Source organism: Molossus molossus, unplaced genomic scaffold, assembly GCF_014108415.1.
Source record: "Molossus molossus isolate mMolMol1 unplaced genomic scaffold, mMolMol1.p scaffold_m16_p_7, whole genome shotgun sequence".
Classification (NCBI taxonomy): domain Eukaryota; kingdom Metazoa; phylum Chordata; class Mammalia; order Chiroptera; family Molossidae; genus Molossus; species Molossus molossus.
Window position 1 is genome coordinate 86,946,964 of NW_023425401.1, and position 26,459 is coordinate 86,973,422.

The 26,459-nt window shown below is 37.6% G+C and overlaps 1 protein-coding gene across 1 annotated transcript in view; it reads right to left on the reverse strand.

Annotated features, from left to right (window-relative positions):
• The window catches only part of IQUB (IQ motif and ubiquitin domain containing), a 94,331-nt gene that overhangs the window by 11,275 nt on the left and 56,597 nt on the right, over nt 1-26,459 (reverse strand). Inside the window, exons 9-10 of the mRNA XM_036246909.1 lie at nt 15,922-16,092; nt 3,693-3,869 (exon numbers count right to left, since the gene is read on the reverse strand). Of these exons, the coding sequence (XP_036102802.1) occupies nt 3,693-3,869; nt 15,922-16,092 (348 nt within the window). The remainder of the gene's footprint in view (nt 1-3,692; nt 3,870-15,921; nt 16,093-26,459) is intronic.

The window sequence follows — 26,459 nt, forward strand, 5'->3', positions numbered from 1 at the left end:
TACAAAGCCACTGTAATCAAAACATCCTGGTACTGGCACAAGAAAAAGCCAGAGAACCCGGAAATTGATCCAAGACATTATGCTCAATTAATATTTGACAAGGTTGGCACGAGAATACAATAGAGTAACGACAGCCTCCTTAATAAATGGTGTTGGAAAAATTGGACAGCTACATGCAGAAAAATGAAACTAGACCACCAACTTACACCATACACAAGATAAACTCAAAATGGATAAAAGACTTAAATGTGACTCGTGAATCCATAAAAATTCTAGAAGGAAATGCAGGTAACAAAATTTCAGACATAACACACAGCAGAATTTTCAGTGATACAACGCCTAAGGTAAGAGAAAAAAGGAAAAAAAATAAACACATGGGACTACATCAAACTAAAAAGTTCTGCACAGTAAAAAATAAACAAGCATCAAAATGGAAGGGCAACCCACTCTATGGGAGAACATAATTGCCAATGATACATCAGATAAGGGGTTAATTTCCAAAATATATAGAGTACTCATACAACTCAACAAAAGGAACATAAAGAACCCAATTAAAAAATAGGCAGAGGACCTAAATAGACACCTCTCCAGAAAGGACATACAAGTGGCCAAGAGATATATGAAAAAATGCTCAACATCACTAATCATCAGAGAGATGCAAATTAAAATAAACCTGCTAGAATGGCTGCCATCAACAAATCATCAAATAACAAGTGCTGGAGAGGGTGTGGAGAAAGGGGGACTCTAGTACACTGCTGGTGGGAATGCAGACCGGTGCAGCCACTATGGAAAACAATATGGTGTTTCCTCAAAAAATTAAGAATTGAACTGACATTTGATCCAATGATCCCACTTCTAGAAATATATCCTAAGAAGCCTGAAACACCAATCAGAAAGAATATGTGTACCCCTATGTTCATAGCAGCACTATTTACAATTGCTAAGATCTGGAAACAGCCCAAGTGTCCATCAATAGATGAGTGGATTGAAAAGCTGTGGTACATATACACAATGGAGTACTATGCAGCTGTGAGAAAGAAAGATCTCGTATCCTTTGAGATGACATGGGGGGACCTGGAGTGTATTATGTTAAACAAAATAAGCCAATCAGAGAAAGACAAATACCATATGATTTTACTTATCTGTGGAATATAATGAACAAAATAAGCTGATGAACAAAATAGACTTGGAGACATAGAAAGGAGTATGGTTCAGACTGACAAACCTCAGAGGAGGGGGTTGAGAGGGAAGGATGAGATAAACCAAAGAATTTATATGACGTATGTGTAACCAATGGACATAGACAATGTGGGTGGGGGTGTGGGATGGAGAGGAGGGTGCCTAGGGGGGAAAAGGGAGAAACATCTGTAACAAAAATAAATTAATAAAAATTGCAAAAATTAAATAAAAGATAATGAAAACCAAACCACAAACTACGAGGAACTATTTGCAAATCATGTATCTTACAAAGGGCTTGTATGTGAAATATATAAAGTATTCTCAAAAATTGAATAATGAGTAAATAAATAGCCCAACTAAAAAAAAAAAAGGTGGGGGTGGTAGCACAGGATAAATGCAAAGAGTTCACCAAAAAGATATATGCATGGCAGGAAAGTGAGTGCGAATATGTTTATTAGTCATTAGAAAAATGGAGAGTAAAATATAATAGTATCCTATTAGAATTGCAAAATTAAAATAAAACCTGAAAATACGAAGTAGTAACAGGAGGCAGAGCAACTGGAACTCTCATACATTACAGATGGGAATACAATATGATACAGCCAGCTTAGGAAAAAAGTTTGGTAGTGTCTTATAAAGGTAAATATTCATTTAACATGATTCAAAAATCCCACTTCCTAGGTATTTAACCCCAAACAATCAATATACACAAAAACTCAATTAAGTCTTTGTAGTGACTTTATTCACAAAACTACAAAATTCTAAACAACTCAACGTTCTACAACTGTGAATGGATAAACTCTGGCACATCCAGACAATAAAAATACAAACTACTGCCCTGGCAGGTTTGGTTCAGCGGTTAGAGCATCAGCCTACAGACCAATGAGTCACAGGTTTGATTCCAATCAAAGGCATGTACCTTTGTTGCTGTGGTCCCCTGCCCTGGTCAGGGTTGTGTGGGAGGCAGCCAGTCAATGTGTCTCTTTCACATCAATGTTTCTCTCTCTCTCTCTCTCTCTCTCTCTCTCTCTCTCTCTCTCTCTCTCTCTCTCTCTCCTTCGTCCCTTCCTCCCTCCCACTTTATCTGAAGATAAATGGAAAAATATCCTGGAGTGAGGATTAAAAAAATATATACAAACTACTGATATACTCAGAAACATTGGTGAATCTCAAATGTATCATGCTAAATAAAGAAAGTCAATCTCAAAAGACTATATATAGAATGATTGCACTTATATGACATTCTGGGTTAGGTAAAACTATATATATATAAAATGCAGATCAGTGTTTACTAAAGGTTAGAGGGCCGAGGAAAGGGTGACTACAAGGTAGCAGTGTTAGGGAATTTGGGAAGATAATAAGACTTTTAAAATCTTGACTGTGCTATTGATTACATGATTCTCTGAGTTTGTCAAAACTCACCAAGAAGACTGAATTTTACCAAAAGTAGCTTACAAAGTGAACGAAATGGTATAAAGTTATATGAATGTGTAGAATATAAAATTCTATTATATTACCACAAACATGTAAAAACTGAATAAGTCTACAGAAAAGGCTAGAGGTTAGCATGGACAAATGAAACATTGAATAAAAAATAATAAAATGGGAAACTTTTCTCTTGGACTTTTGTTATATTTTAATAGTCTCTTCCAATATAAGAAAGTTTTAAAAATTCATTAAAAACTCAAAAACATTAAACAATTTTCATTTTTATAAAAGTTTTGACCTAATATTAAGACTTTTTCTTGTCAAAAAACACAACAGATGTTCAATCAGCTTCTTAAGTAAATTATAACTCTAAACATAATGACTGGCATAAACACTATCAGAATTCTTTAGTAAACAACCCCTCCAGACTTTACTAAAAGTATTTTAAATAGTTTGGTACAGTGAGAAGGCAATAAGGCACATATCTTAGCTTCAGAGAGCAAGAGCCTTATTGAAGCCTAAACATGTTGGAGTTGGAGAAAGCTGTTTAATTCGAATACATGTTACATTTGAAGTTCTCTCAGGATAGCTACATGATATATCCAGTAATAATTATAACTACATGATAAGTATTCTAAGGAAACACAAACCAGGTGCATGTAGAATCTCAAGATACAGGATCTCTGAGGCCTCATGAAGGAGGGAACAGGTGAATTGAGTCTTAAAAATGAGTAAGAGTTGGCTGGGTGAAGGAGGGAGATGGCATTCCAGGGGGAAGCAACAGTTCGTACAAAAGCATGAAGTGTGAGAGACACTGATACATTCAACACAGTGCAAAATTTAATTGGCAATTTGGTTCAGAGATTAGGGAAGAGCTCCAGGTTGGAAATACAGACACTGAAGAAGTTAAATTAATACGTTTAATTCATCAACACAAGAAATAATTATTCTAAAGCAATTTCACAATAAGATGGTCTTCCACATGGATCCCAAGTGAAGTGTTAAAGCAAACTTTGAACACACTTCCATTTACTATAGCACATCTTAGAATTTTGAGAAAGAAATACAGAAAAAAAATTGAGTACCTTAAGGTGTCTTGCAACTTCTGGATTAAACAGAGGTGTTTTGATATAATGTAAAAACAGTGTTGCAATTCTTTTTCTGAGCCCTTCAAGGTTATCATTCTTGACTCCTCTCATCATCAGGTCAACCTCTCTGTCAATCAATTCTAGAATTTCATGAGTCAATTTACATTCATGTTCCTATGTAAGACACAAAAATATTCAGTATAGAATTTTTTAAATCACTGTTAGTTTTTGAAATTACCACCCAAAGAAACTGAAACTAGATTCCAGAAGAAATGAAACATCACTGATAGAAGTATAAACTGGCATGACTAATTTTGGGGGGAAAATGACATTATCTAGTAGAGTTTAAATAATTTTTCTTTATTGATTTTAGAAAGGGGAAGGGAGAGGGAGAGAGAGATAGAAACATCAATGAGAAAGAACATCAACTGGCCCCCTCCTGCATGCCCACAACCTGGGCATGTGCCCTGAATAGGAATAGAATTGGCGACCTCTTAATACATGGATCGATGCTCAACCACTGCGCCACACCAGCTGGGCTATCTAGTAGAGTTTAAATGTGCATAATGTACCACCCAGCAATTCTACTCTTAAGTGCTTTAGAGGAATGTGCTTGTGAAGTGCTTGTTCACAGCAGCCCCAAATTAGAAACAAGCAAATAACTATTAATAAATTGATTACATAGCCCTGGCCAGTTTGGCTTAGCAGTTAGAGCGTCGACCTGCGGTCCAGAGAGACCCAGGTTTGGTTCCCACTAAGGGCATGTACCTTGGTTGCAATTTGTCCTCGGCCCTAGTTGGGTCATATGTGCAAGAGGCAGCCTTCGATGTGTCCCTTTCATACCGATGTTTCTCTCTCTCTCTTCCTCTCTCTCCCTCCCACTCTATCTGAACAAAAAATGCAAAAATGTCCTCGGGTGAGGTTAAAAAACATTTTTTTAAATTAATAAATTGATTACATAAATAAGTGATGGCTTATTCATATACCAGAATATGATCTAATGTAAGGCAATAAATGAACTACAGCTATATACAATAATTTTAACTTTCAATCTTACCAGTTAATGTTGAGCAAAAGAACTGAGGCACAAAATAATACATATAGTATCATTCCATTTAAATAAAATCCAAAAATAAGCAACACTAACCATATTTTTCAGAAATATATACAGAAGTGGTAAAACTTAAATTAAAAAATCAATCAAAGAAATTACTACTATGAAAGTCCATATGGTAGTTACTTATAGGGGATAACAGTTGAACTGCCATTATGAAGAGAAGCTGGGACACTGGCAATGTTAGTACTATCCTGTTCTGCATCCAGAGAGTGGTTGCAGGATTGATGGCTTTATACTTGCTAAACTGCACATATATATTTATATGTGTTATCTGCATGTTAATATAATTCACAATAACTTTTTTTTTTGTACGTGCCCCTAGCGGGAACCGAACCCAGGACTCTCTGGTCCGCGGGCCAACGCTCCAACTGCTGAGCCAAACCGGCCAGTGCTAATTCACTATAACTTTAATAAAGTAATAGAAATGAGTGTGGTTGAATAAGAAAACCCCAGGCAATAGTTAAGTGATGAAGGTAGACGAATTTATAAGTAGTCAAATAGAAGTAAGTTGCTCCAACTGCCCAACAGAGGACCATGAGAAACATAGTTTGAATGACTGAATCAGAAGGTAAAATCAGTAACTGTAAAATAATACTCTTTTGTACTTTTTTATACATCCTTGGCTTAGCTAATACATGAGTCTGCATCAGTGGTCCTTGACCCTGAAGGCACATTAGAAGGACCTGTGGGAGAGTTTAAAAGATTTTTAACATTGATCTCACACTTGAGGATTTAATTTAACTGCTCTGAAACAGAGCCCAGATATTATTTCTAATCACTTAATCTCATATCCACTGTGTGTGTGTGTCTCCTTCTCTCTCTTTAAGCTCTCCAGATGGTTCTAGTGCATACTCAGATTTAAGATACACTGGTCTGTATTAGTAATTGTCATCAAAATGATACCTATTCTTTATTGAAGACTCCCTATTTGTAAGTACTGAGACATACAGATATTTTTCATTTTATATATACATATAAAATGTACACACACACATATTCTCAAAGCAACTCATTTTATAAATTAACTGAAACTGATTTTCAAAAATATTAAATAACTTACCTAAGGTTGCAGAGCCATAAATGAATAGAGCCAGAATTTGAGTCATGCTTAAAGGCCTCAATCCTCCATAATATTGTTAAATAAAAGTAAATGTGGATAATAGCTTAAACATACTGTTTAATAGATGCACAATTTATCTTTTATGAGCCACACTTTGGCTTTCTTAATTAAACAGAAAATGGCCCTAATTATGTCAGATAAGAGAATTTCTACTATATTCCCCCCTGCACTCCCTTTTTAACAATTTGGTCTTTTTAGTGACTACTATGGATATCATGCTTATGTCCTACCTCTGGATCTACTGCTTCTCCCTCTCTTCATAACTATCTCTGTAGTCCAAGGCTAGACACTGCACAAGCATCTTTGAAAGGGTAGTCTAGAACAAAGGCACTTAATGCCTCTTCCCTCATGATGGGCAGAAATGTGAGAGACCTATGAAAACTTATCTCCCAACAAGAACCACTTACTCAACTATTTAATGTGTCATAAGAATTTTATGTGTTTTGGTCTTTTTCTTCTCAACAGAATAAGACTTCTTTGCAGTTAGGAAGCAAAGAACCCACACGAGGTATCTAAGAGTTTTACTCATGACATTTTTAGATTATAATCACATGATTCACCTAGAGGTGGGGAACCATTTTTCTGCCAAGGACCATTTGGATATTTACAACATCATTTGAGGGCTATACAAAATTATCAACTTAAAAATTAGCCTGCTAGGAGATTCCAAAATTGCGGCAGTGTGAATGAAAGTTACACAGACCATCTCCCAGGACCAAACTGGATTTACAACTAAAATAAAGACAGATTGTCAAGAAAACAAGGGAAAAGCAGCTGGAGAGGATCCATATAACCAGGGACAGGAAAAAAGAACATTCAATTGAACCTGGGAGGTCTGCAGAGGCACAAGAGGGCAGGCTGGGAGCCCACAGACAGCATCTGATTTAGTTGTGAGCAGGTCGGGGGTTAAAATCCCAAGCCAGCTCTACAGCCCAGAGGGCTGGGACAGAGAACTGAATATTAGCTACAGCCACTCACCTTGGGCTCTGGCAGAAGGAGAGCGAACTGAACTGAAACTGTGTGAGGACACCCTGGATTTGGAGGGCACTCAGAGTTTTTGCTGAGTCACGGCCACACAGGACAGTGGCCATCTTGCTCAAGGAGCCCCTCCCCAGAGCTCTGGGGAGAAGCACCAGCAACTCCCTCAGGTATTTAACCCCACCCAGCTGGGCCAGAGAAATGCAAATTGAGGCTCAGTAACAACCAGTATCTGCTCCACCCTCTGGAAATCCTCTTACACTGAAAACCTGAGGGAGTTTTTCATTCCACTGAGGGCTACCAACCCAAGGCTCTTCAAGTAACCAAAACTAATTAATAGCCTTCAGGCAAAATTCTAGAGGATAACTGAACTTTTGCTGGGCTTGCAAATCTACCCAGGAAAGTAAGACTTGACAGTGGTGTTATGGCCCCTTCCACAATCATCCAAACCCAGTAGAGGGAGCCACAAACAGCAGAACACCAACACCCACAGGGAAATTTGACAGGCTTCAAAACCCACTGAGATAGTCAAAATAGTGAATCAAAGAAACAAATCCCAAATGAAAGAACAAGAGAACACTACTGAAGATGAGATCAATGAAATGCAGTTAAGCAAGTTATCAGAGGAAGAGTTCAGAGCCATGATCTTGAGGAAGCTCAACAGCATGAGTAAGGACATCAACACCATGAGTCAAGACATAGATACACTGAAAACCAACCACCTGGAAATGAAGAATGACGTAGCAGAAATAAAAAACACACTGGAAGGAATCACCAGCACAGTAGAGGAAGCTGAGGACTGGATCAGTGAATTAGAAGACAGGGTAGAAAATAATCCACCAATCAGAAAACCAAAAAAAAAAAAAGCTATTAAAAAAGAGGAAAATAGCTTAAGAGAACTGTGGGACAACTGGCTACATAACAACATTTGCATCATAGGAGTTCCAGAAGAAGAAAATGAGCAAGGGTTAGAGAATATATTTAAAGAAATAGTAAGAGAAAACTTTCCAAACTTGGTGAAGAAAGAAGGCATTCAAGTTCAAGAAACACAGAGAGCCCCAAGTAAGAAGAACCCTAACAGACCCACACCAAGACACATAATAATTAAAATGCCAAAAAGTAAAGACAAAGAGAGAATCTTAAAGGCAGCAAGAGATAAGCAACAGGTTACCTACAAAGGAACTCCCATAAGACTAACAGCTGACTTCTCAACAGAAACACAATAGGACAGAAGGGAATGGCATGAAGAAATCCAGGTCATGAGAAACAAGGATCTGAATTCAAGACTACTCTATCCAGCAAGGTCAGCATTCAAAATAGAAGGTCAAATAAGGAGCTTCCCAGACCAAAAAAAAAAGGCTAAAGGAATATATTAGCACCAAACCAGAACAGCAATAAAGGTTAAAAGGACTGCTGTAATTTGTAGAAGAAATAGGAAGAAAAATGTAACCACAATAAACAAAAATGACAATAAGTAAGTACATGCTTACATATTAATAATAACCTTAAATGCAAATAAACTGAATGCCCCAATCAAAAGACACAGAGTAGCTGATGGGATAGGAAAGCAAGACTCATATATATGTTGTTCACAAAAAACGACTCACATAGGTTGAAAGTGAAGGGAAGAAAAAATATCTTCCAAGCAAGTGGAAAGAAAAAAAGAGCTGGGGTAGCAATACTCATATCTGATCAAGTAGATTTCAAAATGAAGGCCATAACTAGAAACAAAGAAAGCTACTACGTAACATTGAAAGGATCTATTCAACAAGAAGATATGACCTTGGTAAAAGCACCAAAATATATTAAAGATTTTCTGGAGGACTTCAAAGGAGAAATCGACAGCAATATGATCATAGCAAGAAACTTCAACACCCTGCTGACATCACTGGATAGATCCTCTACACAAAAAATTAGCAAGGAAACAGAGACTATAAATGAAGCACTAGAGCAAATGAATTTAATAGATTTCTATAGAAAATTACACCCCAAAACTACAAAATTCACATTCTTCTCAAGTGCACATGGAACATCCTCAAAGATAGACTACATGTTAGGGCACAAACTAAGTCTCTACAAGTTCAAGAAGATTGAAATCATATCAAGCATCTTCTCAGATCACAATGGCATGAAACTATAAATCAATTGCAACAAGAACATGCAAAGACATTTAAACACATGGAGGCTAAATAGCATGTTATTAAATAATGAGTGGGTTACCAAGGAGAACAAGGATGAAATTAAAAACTTCCTGGAAACCAATGAAAATGAGCACACAACAAAACAGAATCTATGGGATGTAGCAAAAGCAGTTCTGAGAGGGAAGTTCATAACCACTATAGGCTTACCTCAAGAAATAAGAAAAATGTCTAATTGACTATGTAACCTCACAACTTAAAGAACTAGAAAGCAAACAAAAAGAAAACCCCAGAGCAAGTAGAAGGAAGGAAATGGTAAAGATCGGAGCAGAAATAAATGACATAGAGACATTTTGACATTTGACATAATGACAAATGACATAATGACATTTTCCAAAGGGGAAAAAAAACAATTCAAAGGATCAATGAAAAAAAGAGCTGGTTCTTTGAAAAGATAAACAAGATTGATGGACCCTCAGCTAGACTCACCAAGAAACAAAGAGAGAGAACCCAAATACACAAAATCAGAAATAAGAGAGGAAAAGTAACAACTAACACCACAGAAATACAAAGGATTATTAACAAATACTATGAACAATTATACACCAACAAATTGGACAATCTAAGTAAAATGGACACATTTCTAGAAACCACAGTCTCCCAAAACTGAACTGGGAAGAGACAGAAAACCAATAACAACTAAGGAACTTGAACATGTAATCAGGACTCTCCCAGCAAACAAAAGCCCAGACCCTGAGAGCTTCACGGAGGAGTTTTACTGAACATTCAAAGAAGAACTAACACCCATTCTCCTCAAACTATTCCAAAAAATTCAAGAAGAAAGAAGACTTCCAAATTCGTTTTTATGATTTTAATTTTAATTTCAATACCAGATAAAAACACTACAAAGAAAGAAAACCACAAGCCAATATTCCTTATGAACATAGATGTCAAAATCCTGAACAAAATACTAGCAAATCGAATCCTGTAATATATTAAAAGAATTATTCACCACGACGAAGTGGGATTCATCCCAGGGATACAAGGTTGGTGCAATATTCGCAAATCAATAAATGTGACACACCACATACACAAATGAAAGATCATATCAACAGATGCTGAGTAAGCATTCAACAAATTCCAGCACCCATTTCTGATAAAAATGATCAGCAATATGGGAATAAAGGGATCATATCTTGACATAATAAAGGCCATATATGAAAAACCTATAGCCAACATCATACTCAATGGGCAAAAACTAAAAGCATTTCCCTTAAAACAGAAAAAAGACAGGGATGCCCACTTTCGCCACCCTTATTTAACATACTACTGGAAGTCTTAGTTAGCCATAGCAGTCAGTCAGGAAGAAAAAATAAAAGGGATCCAAATTGGAAAGGAGGAAGTTAAACTGTCATTATTTACAAATGACATGATATTGTACATAGAAAACCCAAAAGACTCCATCAAATATCTATTAGACTTAATAAATGAATTGGGCAAAGTAGCAGGATATAAAATTAATGTCAAGAAATCGATGGCATTCTTATACACCAATGATGAACTCACAGAAAGAGAAACTTAAAACACAATCCCATTTACCATCGTGGCAGAAAAATTAAGATACCTAGGAATATACTTAACCAAAGAATTAAAGGACCTATTTGCAGAAAACTAAAAGACATTGAAAAAAGAAATAGAGGAAGATATTAAAAAGTGGAAGCATATACCTTGTTCATGGATTGGAAGAATTAACATCATTAAAATGTCCATACTACCCAAAGCAATCTATAGATTCAATGCAATCCCCATCAAAATACCAATGACATATTTCACAGAACTAGAAAAAATACTTCAAAAGTTCCTATGGAACCAAAAAAGACCGCGAATAGCCACAGCAATCTTGAAAAAGATGAACAAAGTAGGTGGGATCACAATACCTGATATCACGTTATACTACAAAGCTACTGTAATTGAAACAGCCTGGTAATGCCACAAAAACAGGCATATACACCAGTGGAACAGAACAGAGAACCCAGAAATTGACCCAAGACATTATGCTCAATTAATATTGGACAAAGTTGACAAGAGCTTACAATGGAGTAACAACAGCCTCTTTAATAAATGGTGTTGGGAAAATTGGACAGCTACATGCAAAAAAATGAAATGACCCTCAACTTATACCATGCACAAGAATAAACTCAAAATAGATAAAAGACTTAAATGTGACTCATCAATCCATAAAAATCCTCCAAGAAAATGTAGGCAACAAAATTTCAGACATAATCAGCAGAATTTTCACTTATACATCACCTAAGGCAACAGAAACAAGGGAAAAGATGAACACATGAGACTACATCAAACTATAAAGCTTCTGCACAGCAAAAGAAACAACCATTAAAATGGAAAGGGAACCTACTGTATGGGAGAGCATAATCGCCAATGATGCATCAGATAAGAGGTTAATTTCCAAAATATATAGAGTGCTCATACAACTCAACAAAAAGAAGACAAAGAACCCAATTAAAAAATTGGCAGAGGACTTAAATAGATATCTCTCCAAAAAGGACATACAAATGGCCAAGAAACATATAAAAAACATCACTAATCATCAGAGAGGTGAAAATTAAAATGACTATGAGGTATCACCTCACACCTGCCAGAATGGCTACCACCAACAAATCAACAAATGACAAGAGCTGGTGAGGATGTGGAGAAAAGGGGACTTTAGTACACTGCTGGTGGGAATGCAGACTGGTGCAGTTACTGTGGAAAACAGTATGAGGTTTCCTCAAAAAATGAAATACGGAACTGCCATTTGACCCAGTGATCCCCCTTCTAGGACTATATGCTAAGAAGCCTGAAACACCAATCACAAAGAATATATGTACCCCGATGTTCATAGCAGCACTATTTACAATTGCTAAGATGTGGAAACAGCCCTAGTGTCCATCAGTAAATGAGTGGATAAAAAAGCTGTGGTTCATATATACAATGGAATACTATGCAGCCATAAGAAAGAAAGATCTCTTATCCTTTGAGACAACATGGAGGGACCTTGAAAGTATTATGCTAAGCGAAATAAGGCAATCAGAGAAAGACAAATACCACATGATCTCACTTATTTATGGAATATCATGAACAAGGTGAGCTGATAAATGAAATAGACCCAGAGACATAGAAAGGAGTATGGTCCAGACTGACAAACCTCAGAGTAGGGGGGTGGGGGGGATGGGAGAGATGAACCAAAGAACTTATATGCATGTATGCATAACCAATGGACATAGACAACAATGCTGGGGGGGGGGGGGCAGGATGTGGAGGAGGGTGTCCACAGGGCAAAAAGGAGAAACATCTGTAACAAAAATAAATTAATAAAACTTAGAAAAAAAATAGCCTGCTTAATTTGGTCAGACTAATTTGATGAGGCGTGTGATGTTAGCTGGTATTGATTTCACAGGCCTTATATGGCCTACGGGCCAGATGTTCCCCACTCCAAGTGTGGCATCTGGCAAATGTCATAAATTTAGTGAACTCAAAATCATTTTTCAGAAGCCAAGTATTTTTAGCTGAATTTCCCATTTAATTTACCTATATTGACAAAAACATATGACCAATATTGCCTTCAATTTGAACTATAAAACATAAGAGGTGGTCCTGAAGATACTTGGGGTTTTCCCCTTTAATTAGTAATATAAAAAACATATTCATCATAGTGAATGCTGTGATGTGCTGCCACATTACCCCACTTCAGAACCAAAGTACTTGGTCTTCCAGCTGCGGATAGGGTTGGCAGCTGGCCACTCTCAGATGAGCCTTTCTCTAGATTGCCTTCAGCTGAAGAAAGCCATATTGGCTGAAAATAGTTGCCATCAATTTAAAAGATCTTCCTCATTCAAGATGATGCTTTTCCCCCTGGAACACCCTGAATCAAATGACTAATCAACGTGGGGGCATAAAGGCCCAGGACCCTGAGTGAAGGTAGATATAGGAACAAAACAATAAATAAATGCAATCCTGACCCAGGTCCAGCCCACAATGGGTGAGACCCATCCACTGTTCATTTCTCTGATCCTTAAATATATCATTGGAATGGAATATTTTGTGGTTGGCACAGGCCCCCCTTTGTCTTCTTGAGCTAATATGATGGGGAAGCCTAAGTAGAAGCTCCTGAAACTGCTCTATCCTGGAAACTAAGGAGGTAGAAGTAGAAATGATCCCACTTACTATTTGGGGAATTTCTGCTTCCTGTCCCTTCAACTGTGTGCTCTTCAGATTTAGAAGTCCTACTGCCTGCAGGAAAAATGCTTCTAGCAGTGGATACAGAAAGAGTCCTATTAAACTTGAAGCTACAACTAATCCCTGGGGTCCTTAGGCCAAATGACCTGGGACAAGAAAAGTGTCACATGCCTAAAGGTAACTGACCTTGATCTTTCAAAGGCAGTATGGCTGTTATTACCCAATGAGGAAAAGGAAGGATATTTTAGGTACAGGTAATGGGCATTTCTTGATATACCCTTGCCTAATTTTGACAATAAATGGAAGTCTAGTAGCCTCAGCCTGAGAAAAGCATGATGATCTGTGGTCTAGACCTCTCAAGATGTGAGTCACTCCAACAGGTAGGCCACCTAGATCAGTAAGGTGCTACCTGAGGGTGAGGAAATCTAAAATGGGTAATAGAAGAAAGGTACAAGAGTATCTGCTGTGGCCTTGAACACAATAAGAGCTTTAGTCACCCAATCAACCTTGCTCTTATAATTTTCCCAAGGGAAAAGGGACCTATCTAAATCCAATAGAGCTGCTCCCAAAACGTATAACATGGAGCCAGTGGGTCCCAGCTGCAGCATGTGTAGTGTATGCTGTGTCCAGACAGAAGTAATCAATCTCCCACTCCTGGTACACTGATGGCTGACACTCTCAACTGAGTGTCTTTCTGAGAACAGCCTTCTGGTAAAGAGTAATGCCTCAAAGTCACATTTAAGGATGAGTGCAACAAATAACATTATAAAGTGTCACCTCCCCTCCATTCCTTTCCCTTCTTGGGCACTGAAGGAAAAGACCAGCGAGGAAGGTTAGACCTCTGGGTAGCAAGGAAACTAACACCTTCCCAAATCACTGATCACTCTAGCCCAACCCAGATTGTTCTGAGGGATGTTCACTGGACTCAAACCATGGAGCAGGTCTGACAAAAAATGTGTGCTTCCCTGAGAGCTTTTGGTTGGTTCAGCCCTTTGTTCTCTAGATTCTTATATACTGACTGTTTTGACTTGTGATTATGTTTTAGTGATATGTAGTTAATGTACCAATATGTTCCCAACCTAGAATCATGATAATACAGTATTTTATTTTTTTAACTGTTCAGGAAAAGTACCCGAAATTACAAATATAAGATTAAAGTGAAGCCCTGGCCCATGTGGCTAAGTTGATTGAGTGCTGTCCCATGCACCAGAAGGTTGCAGGTTTGATTCTAGTCAGGGCACATGCCCAGGTTGCAGGTTCAATCCCCAGTTGGGCACATTCTTTTTTTTTTTTATCCTCACCTGAGGACATTTTTGTATTTATCTTCAGATAGAGCAGGAGGGAGAGAGGGAGCAAGTGAGAGAGAAGCATCAACGTGAGAGAGACACACTGAGTGGCCACCACCCACACGACCCCAACCGGGGCCAGGGACAAACTGCAGCCGAGGCACGTGCCCTTATTGGGAACCAAACCCAGGACTCTCTGGTCTGCAGGCCGACACTCTAACCGCTGAGCCAAATGAGCCAGGGCTGGGCACATTCTTTAGGTAACCAATCCATGTTTCACTCTCACATCGATGTTTCTCTCTCTCCCTTTCTACTTCTCTAAAAAAAGTCAGTTAAAAAAAAAAAAATTAAAGTGAACACAAACCAAAAACTAAGTCACACCTCCTTCCTGGGAGCAACTGGGGGCAACCCACACCTAGTAAATGGTCAATGTGGGAGCAAAAACTCCCAGCTGCCTCAATTCAGGACAACTCAGAAGGCTTCGCTGTTTCTGAGTTCCCCATGAGACTGGCTGAAGTCCTTGCTGAGACTCCACCAGCATGTAATTTCTCCATCTGACCAATCCTGCTTTCTCAGTTTCCTCCCAAGTGTTACTCCTGAGAGCACTCTCCAATCAACTTCCTGCATACAAATCCTCATATTTCTCGGGAACTTGACCTGTGACATTGAAAACAGGACTAAAACACACAGTATCAATAATTGATAAGGAAAAAAGACAAAAATACTTACACTGATGCTACTTAAAAACTGCTAAAACTAAAATTTTCATTGACGACAGTCAAAATAGATAATAACTGCTGTTTTACTGAACTGAGTTGAGTACTAATCTCATGCAATATATTTGCTTTATTGCATATATATATTTACATTTAGAATGTTTTTGTTCTATATTTATATTTATGTGTCATAATATATAGTTTGAGAACTTATATTTATTTTAATTTTTTTATAAATTTTATTTGATATTCTCACACTTCTTCCAAATAGCCTACCTAAATTTATTTATTTATTTATTTATTTATTTATTTATTTATTTATTTTTATTTATTTTTTGGGTGGTATGTGCCCCTAGCAAGAACCAAACCCAGGACTCTCTGGTCTGCAGGCCGACACTCAACTGCTGAGTCAAACTGGCCAGGGCTAGTTTGAGAACTTTTAAATATTAATGCATAAACTATATCCTCCCAAAATTATACCAAAACAACATAGCTGTTAACAAATAAAATTTATATAAACATCTATTAATCATCTTTATAATTACTTAATACAAGCATGTTACTTATTTTAGTATTCAAATTTTTTTTATTAATAGTGGAAGGGATATCCCAAAACTAAGAGAAAATTAACGTACCTTCACAGTATGTTTAAGTGTTAAGAGTACATCCAGTCTCTCATCTTGAGAGATATTTTTCAGCATAATGCACTTATAGATGTTTTGCAGCTCTCTGGCTCTGATAGTGAACTGTGTATCCATCTCAATTATTTTGCCATCAAGTCTTCTCCATGTCTTTGGAGCTGAACACTTAAAAATAATATTATGTTTATAATTATCAGTTAGCTAGAGGCTAAAAAATAATTTTGTTCTTTCTACTAAAAGTTTACCTTCATATCACGTACTTTATGAATAAAAGTATCACCAAAATGTAAGAAAATTAATTGAAGAATTTGTAGACCATAGGACAGTAAAACATTTTAGGAAAAAAATATGAGAGAGCTGTTTAGTGAATAAATTATAAACACTTCTACAGGACCCAGAATTTGCTACTAATGTGTACTGGCTATTATGATGAATAGCTTAAAGGGTACATGAAATAACTCATTACCCCCATTTAGAATGATTTTAAAGATTATCTGCTTGGTTCAATTATACTGAGTTGCATAAATGTGTCTTGATCGTGCCTTGCCAACTGAAGACAACCTTTGTGGAGCAATTGTTACACTCCTTGATGTGTTAAACCTAACACAAAAGAACTCTGTGACTTATAGTTTTGTTTCCTAGATAAATAAATCTATATAAAGTTCACAGTTCTTCACATGGCAGATGTCCATAGTGTAACAACTTTATTTGGCTATCTCAGCCGTGCTGTGGATGGCTAAGATTCTCACTTTCTATTTCCAAATCTGGCATGATACCTCCCAACATAGCCCATGTCCTGAAATGAGAGTTCAAAATAGAGTTCAAAATAGAGTTCACTTGCTCTGAAGCTCCTGAGTAATTCCAGGCTAAGAATTCAGAGACCAGAGACAGGAAGTGGAGAAAGTCCTCTGCAGACTTGGGACACCAGCACAATCTTTAATGACGAGTATTGTTTGTGTTTGCCAATGCTTTTGTTCCCTCCTGTAAGACACATTCACCTGGAAATTTCCTCATGAAAACTCACAGTCTATTTGCTCTTCCACTTTATGGTATAAAGCTGCTCAGTTTCTTTCCCTGAATATACTCTATGAGAAACAAGGCCATGTATCATGACTATTAACGGTTCAGATGTTGGAAGCTGATTGGTAATTGCTTTGGAGAGCTGTAGTCCAATTGCAATACTTGCAACTATTTAATCTTAGATTTGATATCATTTAAAGTTTAAATACAAGCCCATGTATAGGGACAAATCATCAGAAATGCAGACTAGTCAAATAAAGAAATAATATATCATTGGCAATTATTCTCTCCCATACAGTCAGTTGCCTTTCCTTTTGATTGTACCTTTTGCTGTGCAGAAGCTTTTGAATTTGATGAAGTCCCATGTGTTCATCTTTTCCTTTGTTTCTGTTGCCTTAGGTGATGTATCAGTGGAAATTCTGCTCCGTATGATGTCTGAAATTTTGATGCCTACATTTTCTTCTAGGATTTTTATGGATTCATGAGTCACATTTAAGTCTTTTATCCATTTTGAGTTTATTCTTTTTTTAGTCCTCACCCGAGGACATTTTTTGGTATTTTGTTCAGATAGAGTGGGAGGGGGAAAGAGAGAGAAACATCGATGCGAAAGGGACACATCGAGCGGTCGCCATCCACACGACCCAAACAGGGCCGGGGACAAACTGCAACCGAGGTACATGCTCTTATTTTTATTTTTATTTTTTATCCTCATCCGACGACACTTTTCCATTTTTTTGTACAGACAGAGTGGGAGGGAGAGAGAGGAAGAGAGAGAAAGGAAAACATTGATGTGAAAGGGACACATCGAGTGGCTGCCACCCACACGACCAGCCAGGGCCGGGGGCAAACTGCAACCGAGGTACATGCCCTTAGCGGGAACCGAACCCGGGCTTCTCTGGACTGCAGGCGGACGCTCTAACCGCTGAGCCAAACCGGCCAGGGCGAGGTACATGCCCTTAGCGGGAACTGAACCTGGGTCTCTCTGGACCGCAAGCCAACGCTCTAACCGCTGAGCCAAACTGGCTAGGGCTTGAGTTTATTCTTGTGTATGGTGTAAGTTGATGATTTAGTTTCATTTTTCTGCATGTAGCTGTCCAATTTTCCCAAAACCATTTATTCAAGAGGCTGTCTTTACTCCACTGTATGCTCTTGCCACCTTTGTCAAATATTAATTGAGCATATTGCCTTGGGTCCATTTCTGGGTTCTCTATTCTGTTCCACTGGTCTATATGCCTTCTTGTGCCAGTACCAGGCTGTTTCAATTACAGTGGCTTTGTAGTATAACCTGAAATCTGGCAGTGTGATCCCTCCAACATTGTTCTTTTTCAAGATAGCTTTGGCTATTCAAAGTCTTTTTTTGGTTCCATAGGAACTTTTGAAATATTTGTTTTAGTTCTATGAAGTATGTCGTTGGTATTTTGATGGGGATTTCATTGAATCTATAGATTGCTTTGGGTAATACAGACATTTTAATGATGTTAATTCTTCCAATCCATGAACAAGGTATATGCTTCCACTTTTTAATATCTTCCTCTATTTCTTTTTTCAATGACATGTAGTTTTCTGCAAATAGGTCCTTTATTTCTTTGGTTAAGTTTATTCTTAAGTATCTGAATTTTTTGCCGCAATGGTAAATGGGATTATTTTTTAAGTTTCTCTTTCTGTGAGTTCATCATTGGTGTATAAGAATGCCATTGATTTCTTGACATTAATTTTGTATCCTGCTGCTTTGCCAAATTCGTTTATTAAGTCTAGTAAATTTTTGATGGAGTCTTGGGGTTTTTATATATAGTTCTAGGAATATACCCTAAGAAGCCTGAAACACCAATCAGAAAGAATAGATGTACCCCCATGTTCATAGCAGCACTATTTACAATAGCTAAGATCTGGAAACAGCCCAAATGCCCATCAGTAAACGAATGGATACAAAAGCTGTGGTACATATACACATTGGAGTACTATGCAGCTGTAAGAAGGATCTTTTATCCTTTGAGACAAAATGGAGGGACCTGGAAAGTATCATCCTAAGTGAAACAAGCCAAACAGAAAGACAAGTATCATATGATCTTATTTGTGGAATATAATGAACAACAATCTGAGGAATGGGGTAGTCCCAGAGACATGGAAGTGGGGTACAGACTGTCAATCCCCAGCAGAGGGGGTGGTGGGGGAGAGATAAACCACAGAACTTATTATGCATGTATGCATGAACAATGGACATGGACAACAAAGCTGGAGACAGGGTGAGGAGGGAGAGGGAAGGAGGAATCAGTGGGGGGAAAAGGAGAAACCTCTGTAACAAAAATTAATTAATTAATTAATTTAAAAAATTAAAATAAAAAAAATAATATAAAGATGTATTTGGTATGACAGTATTATGAGGACTTTATAGTTATAGCATCAATTTACCTTTAATTATTTTACATTTCATTTTAGCTAAATTATATTGTGAACTACAAAGAAACCTTTAAAAACAACTATAGCCCTGGGCTGTTTGGCTCAGCGGTTGAGTGTTGGCCTGTGGACCAGAGAGGTCCAGGTTCGGTTCCCACTAGGGGCACATACCACCAAAAAATATAAAAAATAATAAAAACAACTATTTTTGAGCCCTGGCTTAGTTGGTTGAGCATGGGGGCATGGAAGGAGGCAGCAACTGATGTTTCTGTCTCTTATCGATGCTTCTCTCTCTCTCTCTCTCTTTCTCTCTCTCTCCCCCCTCTCTAAGATCAATAAAAACATATTAAAAAAATTAAAATTTAAATAAAACAACTATATGTTTGTTGATATGTTTTCAAAGTAATGGCATAATTTTCTGATTAAAACCAAAATGAATCAGAAACTTTAGATTCTCAATTTTAGTTTTAATTTAGTAAGTGTGAAGCTTCAGCTCTATAATTAATTTATATTTTAGAGCATAAATCTAATATTAAAGAATGTATTGTTAATTAGTGGGCTGATAGAATTAAGTAAAATTTATTAAGAATTATAAAAGGGAAATAGCTCAAAATAAAGTGTTTTATCATTTAATTATTATCACTTAGAAATAAAAAAAATGTTTAAAATTGAATACAGCCTTGTTTAGGGTAGGCCTGAGTGTTACTGAAGTTCAATTCTTGTTTAAAAGATTTTTTTTTAAGATTTAAGGAATAACAATCTTAAGATAAGTTTTGTATTGCAATGTTCTACCAGTCTAACTAATTTAACATGCAATTTTCCTCAGGGTGGTTCTGTTAAGTGTAATCTTCAAGTAATGTGGATGATACCCTTTGCTCTGCAGGCTGGTAACTTATTTCATTTGTAATAATCCAAGTAGATTAATCATTTACTGAAATACCTAGTTTATTTACTGCACTGTATATGTTTTTCAGCTGGTCAATTGATTTAACTCTACCTTCCCTCCAAATTTTTAGTCCCATCTAGTATATAGTAATATCTTGGATTTTTCCAAATATATTCAAGATCTCAAACCTTCCTATCCTTTCATTTTAACTCAAATTCTTCCCTTTCCATAAAGATTGCTAATTTCTATGGTCTGAACCAATAAAATCACTAGTACCTGAAATACTTTTGTACTTATAAACACACACACACGTGTGCGTATGCAGTGTTTCTATTTCAATTGCTCAGAACAATACAATTTTGGTCCAAATTGTTCTATAATTATTTTGTTTGTTTATTCTATATTTCCCAAAACATTATAAGAATACGTTTTCATTTCTGTGTATCTCACAGGGCTAACAGTACTCATCCATTCAGCCAACTAATATTTTTTTTATTAATTAATTTTTGTTATAGATGTTTCTCCTTTTCCTCCCACTGATTCCCCCCTCCCCCTCCTTCCCTGCCCTGTCCCCAGCTTTGTTGTCCATGTCCATTGTTCATGCATACATGCATATCAGTTCTGTGGTTTATCTCTTCCCCACCACCCCCTCTTCTGGGGATTGTCAGTCTGTACCCCACTTCCACGTCTGTGGTACTACCCCATTCCTCAGACTGTTATGTTCATTATATTCTACAAATAAGTGAGATCATATGATACTTGTCTTTCTGTTTGGCTTGTTTCACTTAGGATGATACTTTCCAGGTCACTCCATGTCGTCTCAAAGGATAAGAGATCTTTCTTTCTTACAGCTGTGTAGTACTCCATTGTGTATATGTACCACTGCTTTTGTATCCATTCGTCTACTGATGGACACTTGGGCTGTTTCCAGATCTTAGCTATTATAAATAGCGCTGCTACAAACATGGGGGTATATCTATTCTTTCTGATTGGTGTTTCAGGCTTCTTAGGGTATATTCCTAGAAGTGGGATCACTGGGTCAAATGGAAGTTCGATTTTTAATTTTTTGAGGTAACACCATATTGTTTTCCATAGTGGCTGCACCAGTCTGCATTCCCACCAGCAGTGTACTAGAGTCCCCTTTTCTCCACACCCTTGCCAACACTTGTTGTTTGATGATTTGTTGATGGCGGCCATTCTGACAGGTGTGAGGTGATACCTCATTTTTGTTTTAATTTGCATCTCTCTGATGATTAGTGATGTTGAGCATTTCTTCATATGTCTCTTAGCCATTTGTATGTCCTGTTTGGAGAGGTGTCTATTTAGTTTCTCTGCCCATTTTTTAATTGGGTTCTTTGTCTTCCTTTTGTTGAGTTGTATGAGCACTCTATGTATATTGGAAATTAACCCCTTATATGATATATCAATGGCAATTATGCTCTCCCATACAGTGGGTAGCCTTTCCATTTTGATGATTGTATCTTTCGCTGTGCAGAAGCTTTTGAGTTTGATACTAATATTTTTTGTGTTTACTATATATCAGTAGTATACTTAGGTACCTACCTAGTAGATAAATACTATCCTGACTTCAATAACTTTCCAAGCTAGTGGGATGTAAAGATAAATTAACTAAAAGAAGGGTGATTATGATTGATGATTGCAGCTAAATAGACAACTAACTGGTGAAATAACAACAACAAAAAAAAAAAACACACACACACAAAAAAAAACACAAAAAAATCCAGTAACTAAGATTAAACCTGAGGGAAAACTGGAGTTAGCCAGAGTAAAAGGAACTGAGTGACAGATACAAAGAATCCCAGATTTGAAGTTCAAGTTCCCTAGTGTTGGCACTGTGAAGATATTAAAAATCTGTTTGGCAAAGCTTTTTTATACTCAGATTTATTTCTGCCAACACTGACAATTTGGTCTTCACATCTAGGCTTCTTTGATTTCAGGCCTTAAGATGTATTTTTTTACTCTGATGTAGGAAAATGTCAACTTTGCGGATTTCTCTTTCCTCTTTCCTTTTTTCTTTGAATGCTTCGGCTGTACTAAGAGATGTACAACAATCATGGTCTTAAATTGATTCAGAAAACAGGAGTGTGATAAATCCCACTTAGCTGCCCGCAGAAGAGCAGCAGGAAGCGCGTTTCAGGGAAGGGAGGTGGAGAAACAAAGCCTGGAGAGCAGCAGGCGTCCACAACAGAGAAGAAATGGCTGTGCTGTGAGAGGGGGTCTTTCTTCCTCCTAAGTTTACACTCACATCCCTAAGGGCACTAATTAAGAATAACCCTAACCCCTCAAAAGCTACTGGGTAGTGAGCAACTTTTCTTTTACGCAGCAAAGGGGTTTTGTTCACCCACAGAGGACACCCCTGTGTACTGTGGTGCTCAGAGGCAAGAATCAGCTGCAGTTTTCTGTCCCATTAGCTGTTGGACGCCTAAGTAATGAGAAAAAACATTTAAATGACACAGTTAATATAGGTTGCAGTTTTTTAGTTTGTGATTATGAGAAGTGGTGTGTAAATCAAAGAGAATCAAAGAAATGAATGGCCTTGACTCTAGAGAAAACCTCTTACAAAAATGCAAATGGTCTCTTCACACAGTTTGGGTAAAGCACACCCAAGATATATTCAAAACTAGTTGATGATATTTTGTTCAAATTTCTTGACCCAAATTTCTTCACCTCTGTCAACTTGTGAGTTTTTAACATTTGATAACCTGTGGAGGTCAATGTTTGATGTGTTAAAAGTATATATTATTTAATTAATGCTTCAAAAAATCTTCAGATTAAGCTTTTTTTTTTTTCCTTTATTGATTTTGGAGACAGAGGAAGTGAGAGGGAGAGATAGAAACATTGATGAGAGAGAACATCGATTGGCCGCCTCCTGCATGCTTCTCCTAGAGATCTGGCCCACAACCTGGGCATGTGTCTGACCGGGAATCAAACTGTGACCTCCTGGTGCATGGGTCAACGCTCAACCGCTGAGCCACGTCTGCCAGACCAGATTAAACCTTTTAAGGAGAATGAAACCTTAGTATAGAATTCATAATAGCTGACTGGTTCAATGCCTTGATTAGACTAATTTAAAATCATATCATTTATTACTCAGAGAAATTCTATGTTCAGGGTAAAAAGATTAAAAACTATAACATAGTTCAGTAATCCACATATTTAGATTCAATGAAGTTAAACTAAAACCAAAATTATAATTTTATTCTCCAATATTATTTCCAAACTACAAAGTAACTGTTCTCTTTACATATCTATATATTATGGTGTCAAATGTGGATCTTAAAATCTGCATTATTGCTCTGACTGCTAGTTTTGACATTTGAAAAACTCTAACTTTGTCTAGGAATTAATTATAAGATATTTCTTCTTAGCAATAAAAAAACTGGAGATTATTAAGTTATTTAGTTTTATGAACTGAACACTGCCTCTTCCTGAATATCAGAAATAATATTAGGCATGGTGTTGAGGTGGGAAGGTAGACAGGCATAAAAAGGAGTAGACATATAAGTATTTGCAACAAAAGACTTACTATAAAATCTATATTAATTGTTTTCTATGATGTTTTCATTGATGGTTGTTTCCCATGGTTGTTCCCTGATGTTTAGTGGACGGCCCATCTTTCCTGCCCACTGGCACCTGAGGGGCCTCAGGCACCTTCATACACAAAAAGGTGATTAAAATGATTTTGTATTCAAATAACAAAGATTTTATAATTTACTATAACAGGTTAAAAGCAGGTCCAAAGTCACTATTAGTCAATATTTTTGAAGACTGGACTCATTAAGTTATGCAATACAGTTGTTCCATTCTGTAGATGTGTTTTTCTTGCCCTATACGACATTTTGGTCAAAACAGGTTAAATTCCCTTGTATCAGACAAAATGTCCATTTCCTATAAATCTTAGCCTGGGGATTGGTGAGATTAACTGGTGTCTCAGCTGGGGTGACTAGAGATTTAGAACTCCAGTTCTAAAACCCATGACCCACATACAGCCTTTCCCTTGATATCTAGAAGTTCGCCTGGCCACCTTTTCTGCCCTTCCTTCAGCCTTCTGGCCTTGCATCTTTGTGTGCTGTCCTGGATTAGCCCAGTCATTTCTCTCATTCCCTCCCCTCTTACAAAAAACAAAACAAACAAACAAAACAAAACAAGGAATAACATCTTACACTTAATATTTCATTCAACTAAAGAAGTCACAAGAAGCCACACTGTACCCCACTGCCTTCCGGCTGCCTCCTTGCTCTCTTTTTCTCCGAGCAATACTAAAAAACCTCCATTTACTGGCACAAAACAATGCTTCCTACACTCAGGATCCTTCAGGGTCTCAGATTCAACCCCGGCTTATCAAAGTATTTATAAGAAACAAAAACAAAGAACAAGTTTTCTTCCAAAAGGGAATTCTTATGAACAAAATTTCCCAATCGCATCTTATTTTTGGTGAGATTTAAAGACCTTTTCTTAGGGTGATATACTTCATGAGAAACAGTTACGGTCTTCAGTTGGCTCCCGAATTCCTATTATATGTTGACATTTGATCTACTTTTGGACTCTATATAAGTCAAAAAATGTGTAGAGATGATAGTAGACATGAGGCCTGAGGTAGGGGTAGAGGGCAGGGTAAAAAGGCATATAGAAGAAAAGACATTGTAAAAGTATTTCCAAGAATTTAAAATGGTTTGTAGGAAACAAAGCAGCAGAGCAAGCCCGGGTGGGAAACCCTACAGAAGGCACAGCCCATCTTCCCTGCCCACTGGCACCTTCACACACTCTTGTGCCCTGGACCCACGCTGTCCTCCTTGGTCAGGTTAATTATCAGATACATAAGGAACACAGATCCCGCTGGTGAAACAAGATTCAACATAAAGGAACTTGCTAAAGGAACACATTTGTTTGAAATATGAATCTGGAGAAGTATGAATATTATCACTTCCATAAGGCAGACTTATCTTTTCTAACATGAAGATATTCAGAAATTTGAAATGATAGTATCTATACTATGTAATTTCTTGATAATATCTGAAATATAAAATTATACAATTATTTCTGTCCCTCATTTTTCCTCCCTGCCTTCCTCCACAAGCATTTATTGATACTCTGTGATAAACTCTGTGCTAAGATATGAGGATACAGAGATAAAGATAGCTCTTGCTTTCAGAAGCTGAGAATCTAGGGTGGATTTAGACATGTAAATACATATAATAAAAATTAACCACAATGTACTAAGAAAGAAGTGAAACAGAGTCATATGAAAGCATACCGACAGGCTAACGGAGGAGGATCCGTGGATCCTTTCTAGAACAAGGGTGTCTGAGCTTATTTTGAAGAATGGGCAGCTGACTGCTGAAGCAGGAAGGAAAGGAGATTCCAAGTGGAAGCAACAATAGATGCAAAAGCACCAAGAGCACGAGACCTTCCAAAGGACGAACAAGCGACTGAACATGGCTGGAGTAGTGTGGCTGTGGTGTGCAAGGAGAGATGACAGGGAGACAGCAGTGGGTGGGCGAGGTGTGTGAGAATCACTTACGAGAATCCTTGTTCCCTGAGGGCAGTGAGGGGGCATGGGCAGAGTGGTATTTAATGAGGTCACTATGGCAGTGACAGCAGGGTGGATGATGGAGGAGGGAATTGCGAAGTGAGACTGAAGGCCAAGGGCCTACTTTGGAAACACAAAGTAATCCAGGCAAGAAGAACATCAGAATTATTCAAATCAGTGTGAAGCTCATACACACAAGACAAGTGTCTCATGACGGCTTCCCAGGGGTGAAAGGGCACAGGAGAAGGAGCTGCCCACCACATGTTCTTAGAAGCCTCCCATCCTTTCGTGTTCCAGTAGGATCACAAGTCTTTGCCTACATGGTAGTGGGTTTGAAATGAAGAAGTAAAGAACTGAGGGTATTATTAAAGTAAAATAACAAACAGGTTGGTGGCTGAATGGGATGGGAAGACTAATGCCCAGGTTTCTGCCGGAAGCAACTGAGTAGACGGTGAAACATTCAGAGATGAATTATGTGAGTACTACAGAATGGGGTAAGTTTGGAGGTGAGGGGTGAAGGAACAGTGAGATGATATGACTTAAGGGTTGACCTGAGGTGGAACCTTGGGACATCCAAAGAGCAATGACTGTAGGCAACTGGCTATGTGATTTTGGAAGCTACTAATAGAGATCTGGCCTGGAACCGTAGGGAATTCCAGGATTCAGGTAGTAGTTAAAGCC